Source organism: Balaenoptera acutorostrata, chromosome 2, assembly GCF_949987535.1.
Source record: "Balaenoptera acutorostrata chromosome 2, mBalAcu1.1, whole genome shotgun sequence".
Lineage (NCBI taxonomy): Eukaryota > Metazoa > Chordata > Mammalia > Artiodactyla > Balaenopteridae > Balaenoptera > Balaenoptera acutorostrata.
In genome coordinates this window covers 154,273,602-154,293,431 of record NC_080065.1, presented here as the reverse complement: position 1 = coordinate 154,293,431, position 19,830 = coordinate 154,273,602, and the positions used below count along the sequence as shown (strand labels likewise).

The following is a 19,830-nucleotide window of genomic DNA, read 5'->3' as shown; positions in this document are numbered from 1 at the left end:
GGCCTGAGCTCTGGGGCCTTCAAACAGAGAGAGGTCAGGGAACTGAGCAAGAATCTACAAAGGAGACAGAGAAGGCCAGTGATGGGGGAAGAAGGCCAGTGATAGGGGAAGAAGGCCAGGAGAGCGAGGGGTCTGGGAAGCCAAGTCAGGGCAAAGGATGTTGAGGAAGATGGAGTGAGCAATTGTGCCAAACGCTGTAGGCAGGCCAAGAGGGACAAGGACGGAGAGCCGGCCACCGGATTTAGCAACAAGGAGGTCCCTGATGAGCACATTTCTGGTGGAACGATGAGGGCAAAAGCCCACGTGGACTGAGATACAGAGAGAACACACACACCTCTTTCACGCGTTGCTAGAGAGCAAAGGAAAGAAATAATGTAGTAACTGGAGGAAGAAATGGGGTTAAAAAAATTTTTTTTAAAGCAGGGGAGAAATAACAGGATGTTGGCATACTGATAGGCCAGATCCAGTGAGGAGGGAAAACTGGAGACACAGGAGAGAGCAAAAGAGTAACGGTTGGCGTGATGCCCTTGAGAGAGGATGGCCCTAGATGGGAGTGGGGAGGGCCCATCCTTAGCTCCAGGAAGAACAGCAGAGCCCACGAGGACAGGTAGGTGCGGCGTGGCAGCTGTGGGGTTCCTTCTACTCTTCCAGAACTGGGTGTGAAGGGAGGGCCTCAGCGGAGGGAGAGTAAGGGCGAGGAGAGAGGAGAGGATAAGAATTTGTCACTGAGACAAGCAGAAGAGTAAGTGGTCCAGGGAGACACAGTATAAACGCTGGGCAGCAAGAGGGCTCACGAGAGGTTCGTGACCACGATTTTAAAATGACACCGCAGGGCGGTGGTGTGTGCGCTTTGCTCCAACTGCACGGGCGGAGAGGAGGGGAGGGTTCACTTTGACGGGGCTGGGTTTTTGCCAAGTGGGGATGGCATAGTGAGAAAGGGGCAAGGGGGAGGTTGTGATGAGACATGGGATATGAGTGGGGCCTGGACAGGGGGCTGCCTTTACAGAACGTGCACAGTCAGGGCTTGAGTAACCAGGACCCGGCTGGAAAGCCTGTGACTCCTGCGATGCCACCCTAAAGCATTTGGTGGAACTGTTGCCCACGATATAGGGGAAGGCAGTGTTCATCCAAACCCATAATCCAGTAGGATAGTGTGATGATGACGTGTCAAGATGCTGGAATCCTTGTTCAAATCCAGACTTCTCTACCTACTTGCTGGATGACCTGAGCCAGTTAATTAGCCTTTCTGGGCCTTGATCCCTTATCTGTCAGATGGAGATAATCCTAATACTGCTTCCCAGGGCTGTCATGAGGATTAAATGAGATACTGCACACAAAGTTCTTAGCCCAGTACTAGACATGCAGACACTACTCAGGATGGGTACTATTGTCCTTGCCCGGCTGGTTAAATGGCTCAAAACAGACCAGGGATTCCACAAACCCAGCAGTGAGGGGAGACCGTGCGTGGGAGCCAATGGCCCTTCCTCCTCTTGTCTCGCTTCCTTTCCTCCTCCAGCCACCAAAACACAACAGCCTAACACTCACGTCCCCACGAGACACGGGAACGGAGGCTTCCCGTTGGCCGTGGACGGAGACAAGCCACAGCGGGATGAGCGCTTTGGCTGCTGCCATGGAAACCAGCAATGGCCAGACGTCAATTAGGAAGGAGGAATAAAAGGCATCCAATTAGGAGAAGAAAACAGGATTGAGTCTCTTCTCATTTAGGAATGCTCAGGGCTAAGGAAACGCTTCACTGGAGGAGCCTGGATTTGTTTATTCATTTTTATTTTTAAAATTCTTTCCTTGGGGCTTCCCTGGTGGCACAGTGGTTAAGAATCCGCCTGCCAATGCAGGGGGCATGGGTTTGAGCCCTGGTCCGGGAAGATCCCACACGCCATGGAGCAACTAAGCCCATGCACCACCACTACTGAGCCTGCGCTCTAGAGCCCGCGAGCCACAACTACTGAGGCTGCGTGCCACAACTACTGAAGCCCGCGCGCCCAGAGCCCGTGCTCCGCAACGAGAGAAGCCACGGCAATGAGAAGCCCGTGCACCACAACGAAGAGTAGCCCCGCCCGCCGCAACTGGAGAAAGCTCGCGCGCAGCAACAAAGACCCAACTCAGCCAAAAATAAATAAATTAAATAAATAAATAATAAATAAATAAAAATTCTATCCTTTTATATATATACACACACACGTGTGTGTGTCTGTATCTGTCTATCTATCTATAGGTAGAGATATATATATATATATCCTTTTTTTTTTTTTTTTTTTTTGGCTGCCCTGTGCAGCTTGTGGGTTTTCTCAGTTCCCCAACCAGGGATTGAACCCAGGCCACGGCAGTGAAAGCCTGGAGTCCTAACCACTGGCCGCCAGGGAACTCCCTGGAGCCTGGATTTGGAAAAGCTTTCCACTCCATCCTTCAGCAGCACCCACCCTGCCTGCCAAATCCTGCAGTCACCATCCCACCCGGGGGCTCCAGGGAGCACTGTGCTGGCGCACAGAAAACATCCAGGGTCTGACACGGGTGGACCTGTCTGGGCTCTAACTCTGTTCCTGCCACTTCCTGACTGTGTGACCTTGGGCAAGTTCTCTGTGCCTCGATTTCCTCACTGGTGTAACAGTTACCTATTTTATAAGATTATAGTGAGGATCAGCAGAGATAACACACGTAAGGAGCTTAGCTCAGAGCCCACCATATAAATTGCATCCAATTGGCACAAGCTATTGCATTGCTGTGAGCAATAACAACAACATAAATGGCAATGACGCTGTTATGAACCCTCGCCGAGCAGGAAAGGGATGGGAACTGATTTCCCGTGAGACCTAGTGTGTGCAGACACTTTGCTTTACATCCTTGCTACGGGTACCAGCAGTACTGGCATCACCTGGGAGCTTGACAGAAATGCAGAATCTTGCTGCCTGCCTGCCCAGACTTGCTGAATCAGAATCTGCATTTTAACCAGAGCCGCAGGTAACCTGTGTGCACGTGAAAGTTCGAGAGGCACTGCTTTAGTGCTTCATTTAACCCTCAGAGAACCACCTGTGAGGTAGCCCGTGTTAGCTGGTTTTACAGATAAGGAAACAGACAGAATTAAAGAGTCTTAGGCCACATGGTGGGAAGGCTGGTGACTCAGCCTCAGGCACAAGGGATGTGGTGCTGCAATTCCACGGCAGAAAAAGGAGCTCCCCGCTCCCCCTTCCCCTGCTCTCAATAAGTCTGGGAACAACGCTGTTCATCTGTGGAAGAGCCCCTGCCTAGAACCCAAGAAGGGCTGGGCTGATAGCACAAGCTGTGTTTCTCCAAGCCTTCTTCCTGAAGTGCAAGGTGGACCAATCCCCAGAAGGACAGAAGGCTGCACAGATAGACAGACACAGCCCTCACCAGGCACGCCTCCAGATGGCTCCTGTCGGTGGCGCAGACATCGACTCTTAAGGTCTTCTGGTGAAGGGCTGGGTAGGACATGGACACCCAGAACACCTCGTTGAACACCAGGGTGTCCGAGGCGTCCAGAGGCCGGGTCCGGAACAGGCAGGTGGTACTCTCGGAGCAGGGAAGGATAGCCACGCGAATGTTCCTAGAGGGACAGAAACACAGGAGAGCCTGGGTCAGGTCAGCCCAGGTCTGGGGCTCAGGTGTTATGCTAAACGGCTGCTGCAAATCCCCAAGGAAACAACAGCGGACAAGAGTTTGTAATTTCTCCAGTAGTTATGCAGTTATTCATGAGGGATGCATAAGGGCCCCGAGGACAATGTGCTGCTTTTCCTTCTACTGAATCCCCCAATCGTGAGGCCCTCAAAGCTTGTGGAGCCTGAGGCCAACGGTGTGCAAACTGCTGTGAACAGAAGGATCCGACAGGCTGCTTGTTAACACTGAGGAATACTCATACGACCGCTGGTAGGAAGGCAAAATGCCACAACTCCGGCGGAGGGGAAGGTGACAGTCCTAACAAAAGTACATATGCATTCACCCTTTGACCCAGACAGCTGGCTTCTAGGCACAGATACTGCTGCACAAGTACCAATGAGTTACAGAGAAGGTTATTCATCCCGGCCCTGTTTGTAACAGCAAAGAGTGCACGCAAGTCCAGTGTCCCATCTTGTCTTCCTTCTGTTTTGTCTGTTTTCCGGCCTGCCTTCCTCCTTCCCACGTGTCACACCCCAGACGCTGGCTGGGTGCAGGCCACAGAAATATAAGCTCCTGCTGCTGCCCTCAAGGCCTACGGTCTAGCAAAGGAGGAACATGTAGGCAGACGAGCTCAATGCAACATAAACCCGGTCTGCACAGGACCGAGCTGGGAGGCAGACAGTGCCGGTCTTTGCTGTATCATCAACCGTAAGGTAAACACCCATCACAACCTGCCAATAGAAGCACAGTGATGGGAGCCGGCTCTTCAGAAAGGCAGGCCCGGCTCTTTCTGCGTGGAATACTCGAGCTTAGAGCAGATAAAAGGGGCCGTGACTTTCCTCTTCAGCAGGCTTCAAGTTTACAAGGGCAGAGGTTTGCGCGCCACCCCTTCCTTAGTGCTGGCGCCTGGCAGGGGCTCAGGACGCATATGTGGAAGGTCTGAAGCTGTCTGGAGCGCTCCGCTTTAGAGCAAGCGTGTTTGCTACCCTGCCTGCATCCACGTTCACGGCACTGACACTGTGCATCACGGTCATGTGCACTAAGTACCCACAGAGTTTACGGGGCCTGTTGTTGGAGCAGAACAGAGCAGGAGAGTGTCCCCTGGGATGGGCGCAGAGCGGGAGAGGATAATATACAGCCCATCAGCTACACACTCACACTTTCCGGTCTTGCTGCAGCAACAGAGCAGAAAGGTTGCTCAGCTGGATGATTAATATTGCAAACTGCTTATTCTTCTCATCATACCTGAAATGAAAAGGGGGCATATGGAGCACCTGTTAGTAACACATTTATCTCTCTCTCCCTTGATAATCACAGAGGTGGCTGCTGGCTGCTCTGGGGACTGTGGTGAGCTAGGGAGCACAGGCCCAGTGTTTGCTGCCAGGCAGGGACGCAGGTCCAGAGCTGTCGGTCTGAATGTTTAAAGAGAAGCCAGAGGTTGTATAAAATTTCCTGACATTTAAACACTGGCACTTAATTCCTATTTTAAAAAATATTGGGGCCAATCTGCATCAAGAGAAAACAATAAGAAATCTGGGCTGCAGCCCCCAGGGGTTGACTTCGGTCCAGGTGAGATGATAAGACAAAAGCCGTGGCAACAACGTCCAAACAGACCAAAAGGCAGGAGGTCTTGGTCCCTGCCTGGCTCTGCCACTGGCCAGCTCAGTGTATCCGGGCAACTTACAAGGTCTTCAAACCTTGTTTTTTCTCTTTTGTGAAATGGGGAACTGGGAGGCATGGAAAGAGATCCCCCCCCACCACCCCCTTTAGTTAGGAGCCCACAGCTGTCAGCAGGTCCTGCTGGTTCTGCCTGCCTCGCTGGGCAGCTGTGAGGGTAAATGCTGGGGACGCTGCAGGCCAGGAGGAGACCCTGCACAGACCACGCCCCTCTGTCCCACCCTCCCTGCCACTTACTTCAGGGCGATCTGAACCCGGGTTGCACCCACTACTTCTGACTCGTCACTGTCAAAAGCAGCGGCTTCTGAGGCACCCAGTCTGGAAAGCAACACAGGAAAGAAAGAGGGTCAGGCTTCCCTGTAGTGACCAGGGGCCAAAGTCATTTTCCAGAGACGGGGTTCTCTCTGGGAGGGAGCAGCTGGGTCCTCAGGGAGGAAGGTTTGGGTCTGCTCAGCCTCCCTGTGGACCCTGCCTGCCCACAACTACTCCGGATCCCTCTCTTGAAGCAGCAGCTGCGCTTTCTCTAATACTTGCTCCTCTAGCCATACACCCTTAACGGCAATTGCGGAACTAGCAGTCTCCCAAATGTGAAGCATCTCCAGCCCCGGGAGGAGGAGCTCTGGCTGCTTCTTCAGCACCACCCTCCTGTGGGTCCCTCCCACACACCTGAGCAGGCCCGGGCCTTGCATAGTCAGAGTTCCCAAGACTCAGGGACCCACCTCTGCACGGAAGCCTCATACACACCACTGTCCCCGGCCACGGATTCATCCGACACGGCAGCTGAGACACAGGCCACTTTCAGGTCGCACCCCTGAGCCTTATTCGCAGCTGGAGGAAGAGAGGAAAAAAGGAAGGATGGCAAGGCGGGGTTTAGAAATCAGGATACTGTCGTCACAATACATCTTTTGATCCCCTCACTGTCCTAACATGGTCCCGCCAAAATCCAGCCACCTCTGCACTTGACAGCAAAGTCCTGCCTTTTTTTTGCGGTGAAGGAAAGGGTAGCATGTGATTCTGTGTTTAACGTCTCAGACTCCAGAGCCAAAGCACCTGGGTTCAAGTTGCAGTTCTGCCACATACTGCTTCATGACAGTGGGACACTGATTTACTCCCTCTCAGCCCTGCATTCCTCATCTGTAAAATGGGGATAATAATACCTGCCTTGCAGGGCTGTTGGGAAGACTGGATGAGATGATATAGGGAAGTCCTTAGTACAGAGACTGGTGCAGGGGAAGTGCTCTAGAAAAGTCAGTACCACCATCCTTAGTTACTACGACTATCATTCCCATCACTACAGTGATGTCTTCTAGATCGATCCCTACACACCTGGGGCAAAATAACAGCCCCCGGACCCTTGGGAGGGGCAAGAGGAGGAAGAAGGGAAGGACTTAAGTACCGGCTGTCCTACTCGCCCATCCCATTCCATTCCTAACTCAGTCCATCTCCCCTGCCCTTGATAGAGGCCCTCAGCAGTCTCTCCCGGGGCTCAGACCTGAGCGTTCAGCACACACTGCACATTCCTTCCTTCCCCAAGTAATGGGCCCTGACGGTGTGCCAGGTCCATTGCTAACTTCAGAGCTACTAAGATGAACAGGACAGCTCCTGACCTCCACGCAGCAGGGGAAGGACAGATTCAGGAGCTTCAACCTCACGGCCAGCACTTCTGAGCACCCCCTGTGTGCCAGGCACATGGGCGGGGGGTGGGCAGACAGGAGAAGAGGCTGGGGGTGGGGATGGTGACAGTGAGCCTGGGAGAAGCCAAGGGGCCATGTGGGCGTGGCTTTCCCAGCCTGTGTCCCACATCTGCGGCTGCGGCCCTGGAGACCTCCTGCCTTCAGACCCACCCCTCTCCACCCTCCACTAAACCACTTAAGGAGATTAATTTGTCTGCTGACTGAACAGTGGCACTAATCGCATAACCTGCTTAGTGTCTGGGCTCAGCCTGGCATCAGCTGGTAGCGGGGAAGGCTTCTGGAGGTGGCATGAAGAAACGCCGACCTGAGACGCGAGCGGGCTCTGGCCCCCAAGCTGCACGGACGTTGTGGCAGAAGGCGGGGGGATGGGGGCTGCTCCCTGCACTCGGCTGGGGTCCCAGCATCCCCGAGCCAGCTTATCACAGCCTTTAGACAGGGAGTGCCGGGAACGCTTCTTGAGCCTTGTTAGGGGTACCACCTGCGCACCCCTCCTCTCCAGGGAACAATTTTCTGAAGCTTGCCACCGGCTGCAGTAGGAAGCCTGTTTTTATTTTTGTTTGAGGACACTCAGCAAGACTCCCTTCCCGGTGAGGGAGCCCCAGGGATCTCTGGGCTCCTCTTCTAAGGAAGTGGCTGGCACGCACGCAGAAGAGCCTTTAATTAACCGGGAAATCTCGTCGTTTCCCCCTTGCTCCCACTGGTCCTTGCACACGAAGGAATTGATAGCTCTGGGTGCAGCGGCAGCCCTCCCACCCATTCCCGGAGCTGACGGCTGAAGTGGGTTGAGCTTCTAGCTGTACTCACGGGAGCCAGGACCAGGAGCCCTTTGCCGACAGAGCTGGCACATGGCTCATTGTGGGCTCTAGGCAGGTGGTCCTGGAGCCAGTCCTGACTCTACCGCTTCACAGCAGTGACAGTGACCTTGGACAAGTCACTTAACCTTGCTGAGTCTCATTCTTTTCAGTCTGTAAGATGAGGATAATAATAGCACCCACCTCATAGTGTTGTTGTGAGGCTTACCGTGAGTAAGTATGCCTAACGGTGCCTGGTATCTTGCACATCTGAACTTGATAAATCACCCTGCTCAGTCCTGACCTTCATACCATAGGCATGATGGCATCAGCAAGCACCAGGAGTGTCTTAGGAATAAATACACAGAGCTGCCTCATGTCCTAAGGGGAGCGTGATGATAAAGAGATTGGGCTCTGGGGTCAGAAAAACCCAGATTCCAATCCCTGCTTCCCCACCTGCTGGGGAAGCACTTCTCTGAACCTCTGTTTCCTCATCTGTGAAATGGGTATAATGGAAGTAACCTATTTCATCATATAAAGCACACTGCTCACCACATAATGCACCCCAATAAATTTTAACTATTATAATTTATTATGTGGTTGCTGCTAAAGATTTTTCTTGAAATAAATCTTAGCTGTCATCATCAGCATCCGACCTGAAGCTGATGATGACAGCTTCCGACCTGAATCTCAGTCCACACCATAATGCTCTCTTCTGACCCCATGCAGAATGGGAGTCATATCATTCCCTGGCTTCAAACAGTCACACGGATCCTTGCTGCAATGAGGGTAAAATGTAAACTCCTTACCTTACACAACCCGTACTCTGCCCAACTCTCTGCCTTGTTGGTGATCTCCTCCCTCTGGCCCCTCTTGCAGCCCCTTGCTCCAGCCTCAGAGGCTTTGCTCTTGCTTCTCCCAAGGCTGGCTCCCTCTCACTGCTCAAGCCTCCGTTCAAGTGTCGCCTTCCTTCACCACCCAATGTGAACTGGCAGCGCTAACCCAACCTGAAAGGCTCCATCGCATGCCCTGTTTTATTTTCTTCCTAGCGCTTTTATTGATCTGCTTGTACAGTTATTGTCTGTGCCTTCATTTGCATGTAGGCTTCACGGGAACCAGGACCCTGTCTGTCCTCCACGCTGTATCCTTGTGACTAACCCACATGGCATATCAGCTGAATGAAAGAATGAATGAATCCATGTACACCCATCAGCACAGGACCTGGCATTTAGTTTCAGGAGGTACTTAATATCTGTTGCATGAATAAACCCACCATGGAAAACCCTTCGCTCAAGACCTAGACCGTAGTAAACACATAATGAATACCTACTGAATGAATAAATAAATCAGTATACCATGTAAAGATGTGGCACATAGAAAGCAGTCAGTAAATGTTGTCCATAGGGGCTTCCCTGGTGGTGCAGTGGTTAAGAATCCGCCTGCCAATGCAGGGGACATGGGTTCGAACCTTGGTCAGGGAATATCCCACATGCCGCGGAGCATCTAAGCCCATGTGCCACAACTACTGGGCCTGTGCTCTAGAGCCCATGAGCCACAACTACTGAGCCCATGTTCCACAACTACTGAAGCCCACACGCCTAGAGCCTGTGCTCCGCAACAAGAGAAGCCACTGCAATGAGAAGCCCGCGCACCACAACAAAGAGTAGCCCCCGCTCACCGCAATTAGAGAAAGCCCGCGCGCAGCAACGTAGACTCAACGCAGCCAAAAATAAAATAAATAAATAAATTAAAAAAAAAAACCGTTGCCCATAATTATCACTGGGGTCTGGAACTCGGACCTGAGCACAATTCCCACCCTCTTCCCTCCTGGAGGCTCCCGCCCCCAGGATGTGGTGCCCTCTACCTTGGCCCAGCGGCTTGCCCTCTGTTCTGGGTTCCTCCAGCCGGTACCTCTCCCGGGTGCTGTTGCCAAGGCTCAGTTCGCAAAGAGCGGCACTCAGCTCGGGGTCTTCAAACTCCAGGTTGCTCAGGAAGGCGTCTCCAGCCAGGAGGGGGTCAGCGATGAGGGGGGAGCAGGGCGGGGATGGGGAGGAGAGCGAGGAGCGGGGAGACAGGGAGGTCATGGACTTCGGAGTGCCGGACAAGGAGCGCAGGGCCTGCAGGCGGCCGCCCCCCTCTGCCTTCTGGGTCTTGGCCACCTCGTCCTCGTGGATGGTGGTGATGCAGCCTGAGGGCCGGAAGCCCGTGGCCCCCTCCAGGAGCAGGAATTCCACCTTGCTCTGTAGTTCCGAGTCCAGCTGTTCGAAGGGGTCATAGTAGAGGTCGGTGAAGCTGGCCGAGGTGGAGGAGTCCAGGCTCGAGGCGGCCAGGGAGCCCCGGCTGGACGTGAGGGATCCGGGGCTGCTGCCCGAGGACAGGCTCTGCATGCTGCCAGAGAGGCTGGGGCAGGGGAGGGAGGGTGAGGACACAGAGTGGGTGGGCCGCCCCGAACTTCCCCCGAAAAGCACCACGTGCACTTAGAATGCACCATCTCGTCAGACCCTCCTGACAGTCTCCAGGGCGGACCACGCATCCCCATTTCACTAAAGAGGATATCCCGAAAAGGCCACATAATCGGGAGCTGGCAGGGCTGGGATTCGAACCCAAGCCAGCTGCCTTAAAAGTCCACTTTCGCCTCAGTATCTCTGTTCCTCAAACCTCCACCAGCGGCATTCCATTTTCATATTTCTCCATATTTGAATCCAACCCCAAATAACGCTGCTTAATATTTTCCTTCAACTCAACTTACTTTTTACACGTTAATATAGCTTCCTTAAAAAGGAAACTTTATATCCTAAGTGTAATTTGAAAAGCATTGTCAACTGTTAAAAATATTTGATGAAAACAGAATGTCGTGATAAAATTCCAGCCACGTTGCCCACCGAGGCGCCAGCCTGAGGCCTACCCTCTCTGCGTTGTGCAAGTTGGCTGGAGAGACGTGAACAAGACACGCTAGCACCCAGCTGGGGCCTTCTGCTGTGTCGTCAGAGGACCGAGGAGGCTGCGGTCTGGGGAGGTGAAGGACCCTGCCCCCAGCCACACCAGGCCCAGAGCGAGTCCCCCAGATCATCCGTCTGCCTGTTGTGCTGCTAAACGGGCACGCTCAGGCCATGGAGGACACGTGAAGGGCAGAAGCTGGGCTGGGCTGGGCTGCCTGCCTGCATACGGCCGTGCCCAGGGGAGCGCTCACCCCACTGCCTACTACTCACCTTTTCAGCTGGGAGTGCAGAGCTGCGACCTGCCGGGTGGCTTCCTCAAGCTCTCTCACCAGCTGGTTCCTCTTACTGTTTAATTTCAACCTGAAGGGAGAGAAGGCATGAGTGTGGAGCTCGGAGGGAACCCGCCTCCATCTGTCCAAAAGAGGAATCACAGGCATGGGCTCATGGAGATGTACGCACAGACCCACAGACGCACACACAAGAACTTCCTGGAGGCATTATATCAGGATGTTTGGAGAGGTATGGCCTCTACATATAATCCTATAGTAACTGCTATATGCATCACCTGCTATATACCAGGGGCTGACTAGGAAACTTATAACATTGCCTTAAATCATTTGCACAATAACACTGCATAGCAAGAATTTTTTTTTTTAACCACTTTATATACGAGAAAACTGAGGCTCTTAGAGTTAAATAGTTTACTTAAAGCTAGAGAGTTACCGGCAGAATTAGGATTCCACCCAACCATCCCTCCCTACGCTGTGTACAGACATGCAGAGAGAGAAGACCAAGTGAAGACACGGTAGATGACCATGTGTAGATGGTCATCCACAGGCCAAGGAGAGAGACCTCAGGAGAAACAACCCTGCCAACACCTTGTCCTTGGACTTGTGGCTTCCAGGACTGTGAGGAAATAAATTACCATTGTTTAAGTCACCCAGTTCGCGGAACTTTGGTTTGGCGGCCCTAACAAATGAATGCACCATCTTACGGTAAAATATAGAAGGAAAAAAACGGTAGGGTCCAGGACTGAGCTCTGACTCTATAAGCATCCCAAGGCTGAATGGACGGGCAGTAGTCAGCCAAGGAGCTGAAGAGAGTGGTTCCAGAGAGCCTGGGGAAGATCCAGGTGAGCGTGACAGAGCGTCAGAACCCGGGAGCTAAGGCCTGCACCCAGGCATGCCGACACCAGAGCCCAATTCAGCAGCTCCCTCCCTGAAGGCAAAACCCTTGAGTTTAGAAGGGATGGCTGGATATAGGCTCTGCTCAGCCCCCAGTTTCTCCTGAAATTCCCCATGGGGGCGGCTTGGGTGGGCTCCAGAGAGGGTGCTGGTCCTTGGATCTGACAGGGAAGGAGCTCCATCACCCACTCATGACTTGGGCTGCTCTCCTGCATCCACTAGATTAGTGGTTCTCTGTCTGTGGCCCACAGAGCTCCCCCACCAGAAGGGGGGGTGTGCTTATTAAATGCACATCCCTGAATTCTACTTAGATCTACTGAATCAGAAAGTCTAGGGGCAGGGCTCAGGAATCTGCATCTTTTTGTCTTTGTTTTTGTTTTTTGGCCACGCTGTGCAGCTTCCAGGATCTGAGTTCTCCAACCAGAGATTGAACCCGGGCCCCGGCAGTGAAAGTGCCAAGTCCTAACCACTGGACCACCAGGGAATTCCCTGGAATCTGCATCTTTATTCCCTATTCCAGGTGACTTTCAGGCACAGTAAGGTTTCTAAGCTGCTGCACTGGCTGGGAATTGTAAGGCAGGAACTGTGCCTCACTCTCTCAGCCCCTAGCATGGTGCCCACCACACGGATGTGCTTGAAAAGTTACTGCTGAATGGAAGACTTTTCCCCAGTTGATGGAGGGAAAGCTCATTTGCTCTGTTGAGAGACCTGGATGTTAAATCTCCCATGGACAGATATGTCCCACCGTTGGCATCTTATCCCCTTATGCCATCCTGCTGCAGGAGGAATGACCGACTCATTGCTCCCAGAGCACAGCCAACCCAGCTTGGGGCCTGAGAGAAAGAGTTCATTTCCATGGAAAACCTAACCACACCATCCCTCCACTGACACGCCCAAGGCCTCCAGCACAGGCCCTGCCGTGAAGACCAGAGCTTGCTTGAGACGCAACTGCAAAGTGATAAGGGAGGGGCAGGACCAGTCACTGGGGAACTGGCCTTGTGAAATTTCAGAAAAGACCACGGGAGCCGCGGCCTCGGCATGGTTCTTGGCCAGCTCAGTCCCCAGCCCTGTTTTTCCAGAGTCCTGCCCGGGACTAGGGGGGGCTGGCAGATGGAGCCCGTAATGAACAAAATCCCGGTTTTCAGTGCAACGGACACGACTACGGAATCTGACCCTTCATGAGAGCAAGACCTTGAAGGGGTGTGAGGTCTGGGGTCAAGGCGCAGCCTGGGCCACCATTTCTACCTTTGTTTTCCTCTCCCCTGGGAGGAGACCACAGAGGTGTGCTCTGGCAGTAAGTGCAGGTCCCCAGTGGAGCCCCAACAGGAGGCTGAGGGGACCGGGAGCCAGATGGCCTTGACCTCCCGAGCACAGGGGTGTAGCTACCAGCAACAACACACAGATGCCGAGGCGGCCTCCTACAGGTATTGGGCTTCGCTGGCCACACGGTGTTTGCATGGGATGCCTGGCACATGCCGGGAGGCCAAGAACACATCAAGCGCGGAAGCAGGCAGAGGACCCAGGAGGTGGGGCTGGAATCCCAAGCTGCGGCTCAGCCCCTGGGGTGCTGGTTAAAAATGCAAGAGCCTGGACATTTAGGTTGCTTCCATGTCCTGGCTATTGTAAATAGAGCTGCAATGAACATCGACAGATGAATGGATAAAGAAGATGTGGCACATATATACAATGGAATATTACTCAGCCATAAAAAGAAATGAAATGGAGGTATTTGTAATGAGGTGGATGGAGTTAGAGTCTGTCATACAGAGTGAAGTAAGTCAGAAAGAGAAAAACAAACACCGTATGCTAACACATATATATGGAATCTAAGGAAAAAAAAAAAAAAGGTCATGAAGAACCTAGTGGCAAGACGGGAATAAAGACACAGACCTACTAGAGAATGGACTTGAGGATATGGGGAGGGGGAAGGGTAAGCTGGGACGAGGTGAGAGAGTGGCATGGACATATATACACTACCAAATGTAAAATAGATAACTAGTGGGAAGCAGCCGCACAGCACAGGGAGATCAGCTCGGTGCTTTGTGACCACCTAGAGGGGTGGGATGGGGAGGGTGGGAGGGAGGGAGATGCAAGAGGGAAGAGAAATGGGAACATATTGTATATGTATAACTGATTCACTTTGTTATAAAGCAGAAGCTAACACACTATTGTAAGGCAATTATACTTCAATAAAGATGTTTTAAAAAAAAAAAATGCAAGAGCCTGGGCTCCATCTCAGGCCTGGGGAATTGGTCCCTGGGGTGGGGGCAGGGAGTCCTCACTCTTAACAGGCACAGCAGCTCTCAGGAGTGCTGGGGAGGGCCCCTGGGGAGGGAGGAGGAAGCAGCGTGCAGGACGGGGAGTACTGGGGGAGGTCTGTGCTTCTGACTGATTCGACACTGGGGTTTGGTAGGCCCTGTGGTGTGCTCTTCCTGGATGTGTCTCTTCCTGGCCTTCTCAAAGGCACCTTGAACAGAGAGGCTGTTGTGTGAGGTGAGGAGTCTAATAGTCCCATGTGGAGAGACAGAGAGAGAGAAGAGAGAGAGGAGCATGAGAAGCAAAAAAAGAAAGAAACCTAGAGAGAGAACAAGAGAGTCAGAGGGATGAACACAGACAAACAGGGGGCCACAGGCAGACAGCTGAACACAGACGAAGACGGCTGGGTGGGCTTTCTCCTCTCTTTCGTGCAGGAGGCTCACAGCCACCAGCCCCGTCCCTGTCCTTCCCGAGGCTCTCGCCTCTTCCTGCCCACGTGCCCCCTGGCTTCTCTCTGCATGTCTCCCAGGGGACCTTGCCCTCTGGGACCTCGAGACACCTGCTCAGCAGCTGCCATGGCGTGGAGGTTCTGGCTTCCCTGGACTGGCCGTGTGAACTCACTGTTCCAGGGGAGCAATCAGACCTTTGAAAGATGGGGCTGAAGGCAATAATAAAAGACCTTCTAAGTGGGCAGGAGACTAAGGCAAGCATGAGCTCCAGAGCCAGCAAGCCTGGGTTGTAATCCCAGCTCTGCCATTTGGTGACGTTGGGTGAGCCTCAGTTTCCACAACTATGAAATTGAGATTAACCTCGGGGTTGCTGGGAGGTTTAAATGAGATGATATAGCTTACAGAGTCTGGTACTTAATGGTACCTTTTGCATGTAGTATAGGGGTCTCTAAGAGATTATCCAATCCTAGTTTCGAGAAACCAAAATTATGATAGCAGAGAAGAGCCTCAATTCACAATCTGGTCCAACCACCTGCCTTCAGAATATATAAGTATTCAATGTAATTATCCTGTTTTTTTTTCCCCTATTAGGCAATTGAAGTCCATATTGGTCAACGACTTGCACAAGGTAGGTGGTGGGAAGGGTATCTCTATCGACCCAACAAGGAGTAAGGCTGCCAGGGATCTGTTCTCTTCAGCTGCCGGCTGTGAGCATAATGAAAAGCTGAGGGCTTTCCAGGGACGGCTGTAGGGTCTGGGAGCAAGTCAGGGGCCCAGAGGACTGGGAGACAGACCAGGAGATGTATACAGAGGCCTGTAAGGGTCTGCCCAGGCTGGCGAACCATTTATTCTTTCAACTAACTCTAAAGGCACAAAGGTGTCTGGACACAGGCCTTGTCCCCAAGGTGCACAGACAACCTTGGGGAAAGCAGGACAAAGTCTTGGTACTAACAGAGAATTCTAGAAAGTGCTTCCTAGGGTTACAAAACACCAAATATTGAAGCCCTCCCCTCCTCCTTCTCCCACCTGCCTGGTGGTAGGTCAGCGCTGATCAGCCACCCCTCCCAGGGGAAGATAAAGGAGAGGAAAGTGACACATCCCTGGTAGTAGTTCTGACAAGGGGCTTGGTGGGGAGAGATTCCCCACCATTGACCAGTCAATGGGCTGTGTGATGTGGTTACAAGAGGCCAGAAAGAGGCTGGTCAACTTGACCCGTCTGGCACCCCGCCATGTGCAAATAGAGCTTACTCAGTTACTAGGGTGGGATTGCAAGCAGGGCTCCTTAGCACTCGGGAGGCTCCCTGAAGGCATCTTAGGACCCACCGTGGGGTGATGCAAGGCACCTAGGATGCCTGGCCTGCTGCCACTGGGCCCAGACAAGTTTATCTGCTTTATAAACTGGGCTTCTGCCTCTGATTTCACTGGAAAGAGGAATTCCCTTGCTCATCCCTCTCCCCCACCTCCCACCTCCCCCAACAATGTTTGAAAATCACTATCTTCAACTCCAGCTCCTTAAGGGCAGGGACCTTGTTCAATAAAGTCTGCTGCCAAAAAACAAGTGAAAATAACTGAATAGATTTTAAGGGTATCAGGGCAGGGATCGTGACTTGTTCATTTCTGAATCCTCCAAATTGCCTTACACACAAAATATGTGCAACAGAACGTTTCTTAAATGAATGAATGAATAAACAATGGGCTGATGGACAGAATGAATGAATGAATGAATGAATGAGAAACTGGGGATTGTAGGATCCACTGTGAACACGGAGTTGTGCTGTGCAATGTGGGTGTGGAGGCTGGTGAGACACTGCAGGAAGTAAAGTCTGTTATAAGGCTTCAACCGGAGAATGGAAACCAGTGGCTTTCAGGTTAAATCAAGCCCACAGATGAAGCTGATTTAGCCCTCATGGTATTTAAAAAAATTTTTGGATTAGTTGCCAATATTAAAAAGAAAAATCCAAACAACTCTTTTCTTGAACTATGGGGGCCTCTGGCAGCCTGGGGCCTGCACCTCCACTGGCTGCAGACGGTGCCTGCTTTAGACAAGTGGGGTCTGTACCTTCCAGTCTAACATGGCCCACGGCCAGGTGGGCCTCTGGCATTTATATCACCTGCTTGACTCCTGTAAACATCTCAGTTCGCAACCCCCACCTAAACCAGTGTATCTCAAACTGCGAATTGCAATTTGCTAGCGTGTGGCGAAATCAATTTAGTGGGTCACGACCAGCATGAAAAGAAATGCAACATAAAAGAAAATATCAGAGGGCTGTCACACAGAGAAGGAGTATGCACTGCTTTGTGAAACTGTTGTCTGTTAGATAATAATACAATGTGAATCACTGTCACAAAGTTGGAGAACGACTGCTTTAAATTACTTAGAGTTTATCTTAGTCAGAAGATAATTTCTGAAAACCTGCAGGTAAGCAGATTTTTTTGGTAATGCGATTCCCTGTGTAAAGTTCTGGGGTAGCTGGATGGTGAGTCACTTCCCCAGATTTGCTACTTTGCAAAGTGGTGAGATCTTTAAACTGAGTGTCCTCGGGCTGAAGCCCAGGAGCCCCAGGTTGTCCCCGTCACCTCTCCCCACCCCGCTGGGGGCCGGAGGATGGACCGGCAGCGAGGGGAGGGCCCCGGCCCCCCAGCCCCCAGCCCAGCCCCACCTCTCGGTCAGCGCCTTGCTCTGGGTGTCCCGGGCCGCCTGCAGGTCCTTCTCCAGCCGCTTCCGGGCCATCTCCAGCTGCTCCACCTCCCCCTGGGTCCACTTCCGGGGGCTGATGAAGCGCATCTCCTTCAGCAGCTCCTCCTTCTCGTTGATGAGGATCAGCCGGTCCCTCTCGGAGTCGAGCACTCCCGGCCAGGCCTCGCTGTCAAGCTTGGCCAGCTGGATCTTCAGGTTGGCGATCCTGTGGGCCAAGAGGATGAGCGTTCACTGGTGTGCCCAGGGCAATGCGGGAGCAGCGTGACGGACTGTGTTTCCAAGGTTACGTGGTCCGAGGAGGCATGCTGTCATCAGAGCTTCCTCTTTGAAAGTGACTGACTTCCTTTTCATCAGCGTGTGGTCTCAAGGAACAGATTTTTATCTAACACACATATGCGGTGCCTACCATGTGCCAACCGTGAGTAGGCTCTGCAGGGATAGGGTAGAGGAAGCGTCCTTGCCCGGAGGGACACGAAGCCTGATAGAGTAGAGGTGGATTCGTCACCAGGCAATAGCCTCCTACCACTAGCTAGGTGACCTTGGGCAAGTCTCTTCGTCTCTCTGAAGGGAATAACAAAACGTCCTTCCTTGTGGGGTAATGGTTGAAGGTTTTATGACATAATTCATAAAATGTCCAAGCACAACATTTCGTGCATGCTAAACAAGCACTCAGTGAATGTTTGTGCTGCTACTGTGCTTATTCCCTGGTTTAACTACTTCTTAGGTGTGTAATGTTGGGCACACTCCCTGAGCCTTGTATATAAGAAAACAGTTACTCGTCCTTCAGAATTGGTGTGAAAATGAGCAATTATGTGTTCAGTGTGTCCGGCACATAAGTGCTGAACCAATGGCAGTCATGGGCCCACTATGACCACAGCAAATACTGCCATTGCTAACCTTGTGTTCTCAGTCTAGAAAGTGGCGGCAACACCCTGTGAACAGCTGCGGATTTGAGGTCAGAGGCTTTGGGTTGGAGTCTTGGCTCTGACCTTCTTAAGAAATCATTTAGGTAACACAGGCTTCTAGCACAGTGCCTGGTACACTGCAGGCCCTTAATAAGTGTTACGGGAAGGAGTTGGGAGCCCTTCACTGTTTTGAGACATAGTATCCTCATCTGTAAGATGGGAATAATGATGGTACCTGCAAGGTGGGTTATGAGGACCAAGTGAAAACATATCATTAAGAGCTCTTTATATAATGCCAAGTGTGACATAGACTTTAGGTATGATTATTGTTGGATCAAATTAAGATTCACAGTATTGCTAAGAGTATTGCTTCAAATATTTAAAAGCAATCATGTGATCCTTTAGGATTTAGTCTTTGCAAAGTGCTTTTAGCTATCACTGTCCTAGCCTCACCCCATCCCTAAAGGCTGGATAGGACCTGGTGGTAACCCTGTTGGACAGATGGCCAGAGAGGATATGGCTCACCTAAGACTGCAGGTCATAAACATGGTCAATATCTGTTGAGGTCCCAGACCTCTGGACCCCTCAGTTAAATCTTTTTTTAAATTAAATAAATAAATAAATAAATAAATAAATAAATTGCTGTGTTGGGTCTTTGTTGCTGCGCGCAGGCTTTCTCTAGTTGTGGGGAGTGGGGGCTACTCTTCAGTGCGGTGCACTGGCTTCTCATTGCGGTGGCTTCTCTTGTTGCGGAGCACGGGCTCTAGGCACGCGGGCTCAGTAGTTGTGGCGCGCGGGCTCTAGAGCACAGGCTCAGTAGTTGTGACGCACGGGCTTAGCTGCGCTGCGGCATGTGGGATCCTCCTGGACCAGGGATCGAACCCGCGTCCCCTGCATTGGCAGGAGGACACCCAACCACTGCACCACCAGGGATGTCATAGTTCAATCTTATCTGCAAACAATGTGACCAAACTCAAAACACTGTTGGAGACAAGATCTCCATGCTGTGTAGTGAAAATTCCATACAGAGAAACACATCTACATGTGCTCATTCCCCAGCCAAGTGTCTCAGCAGGGATTCTCAGAGTTAATTAATTTAAATTCCATATTCACATATACAGCAATCCATCAAAACTGGCTTTGGGATAACTCTGTAGCTGCTGTTATCCATCCAGCTGCTTCAAGGATAGAGTGATATGGCCAGGTCTGGCAGGGGCTCCACTACACATGGGACATTGAAGGGGTAATTGATGCTTTCTTGGATGTACTTTCTGATGGCGTTTTCCTTATGCCAGTGATCCCTAAACTTTTAGCCATACATCCTTAGGAGAATCTGATGAAATCTGCTAGACTCACTCCCAAGAAACGCACATGTGACAAAACTTGGCACACAGTGATCAGACCTTGCGTTATATAGCCACCTGCCCTCCCTGCTTCAAGACCTGCAGCCTCTGCTTTCCCATTCAGCAGGCTGCTCTATTCTTTATACTTAACACATTTTTGACTGGAGACGTATTACGGCCACAGGCGTTAGTTTCTGCAAAAATCCCATGGTCAATAATGTGCTCAACTACATTTGGGTGAAGGGGGAGGCACAAAGCTGGATA

General features: G+C 51.8%; 1 protein-coding gene across 4 annotated transcripts in view; it reads right to left on the bottom strand.

The window, feature by feature from the left end:
* Positions 1 to 19,830, bottom strand: part of WWC1 (WW and C2 domain containing 1) — a 151,244-nt gene that overhangs the window by 24,385 nt on the left and 107,029 nt on the right. For all 4 annotated transcript variants that reach the window (XR_009007190.1, XM_007171387.2, XM_057541178.1 and 1 more), the window contains exons 9-15: positions 17,281 to 17,523; positions 11,002 to 11,091; positions 9,657 to 10,192; positions 6,027 to 6,135; positions 5,545 to 5,625; positions 4,789 to 4,875; positions 3,388 to 3,580 (exon numbers count right to left, since the gene is read on the bottom strand). Coding sequence is in view for 3 of the 4 variants with exons in the window: in XM_007171387.2 (XP_007171449.2) it covers positions 3,388 to 3,580; positions 4,789 to 4,875; positions 5,545 to 5,625; positions 6,027 to 6,135; positions 9,657 to 10,192; positions 11,002 to 11,091; positions 17,281 to 17,523 (1,339 nt within the window). In the remaining variant the exon portion in view is untranslated. The remainder of the gene's footprint in view (positions 1 to 3,387; positions 3,581 to 4,788; positions 4,876 to 5,544; positions 5,626 to 6,026; positions 6,136 to 9,656; positions 10,193 to 11,001; positions 11,092 to 17,280; positions 17,524 to 19,830) is intronic.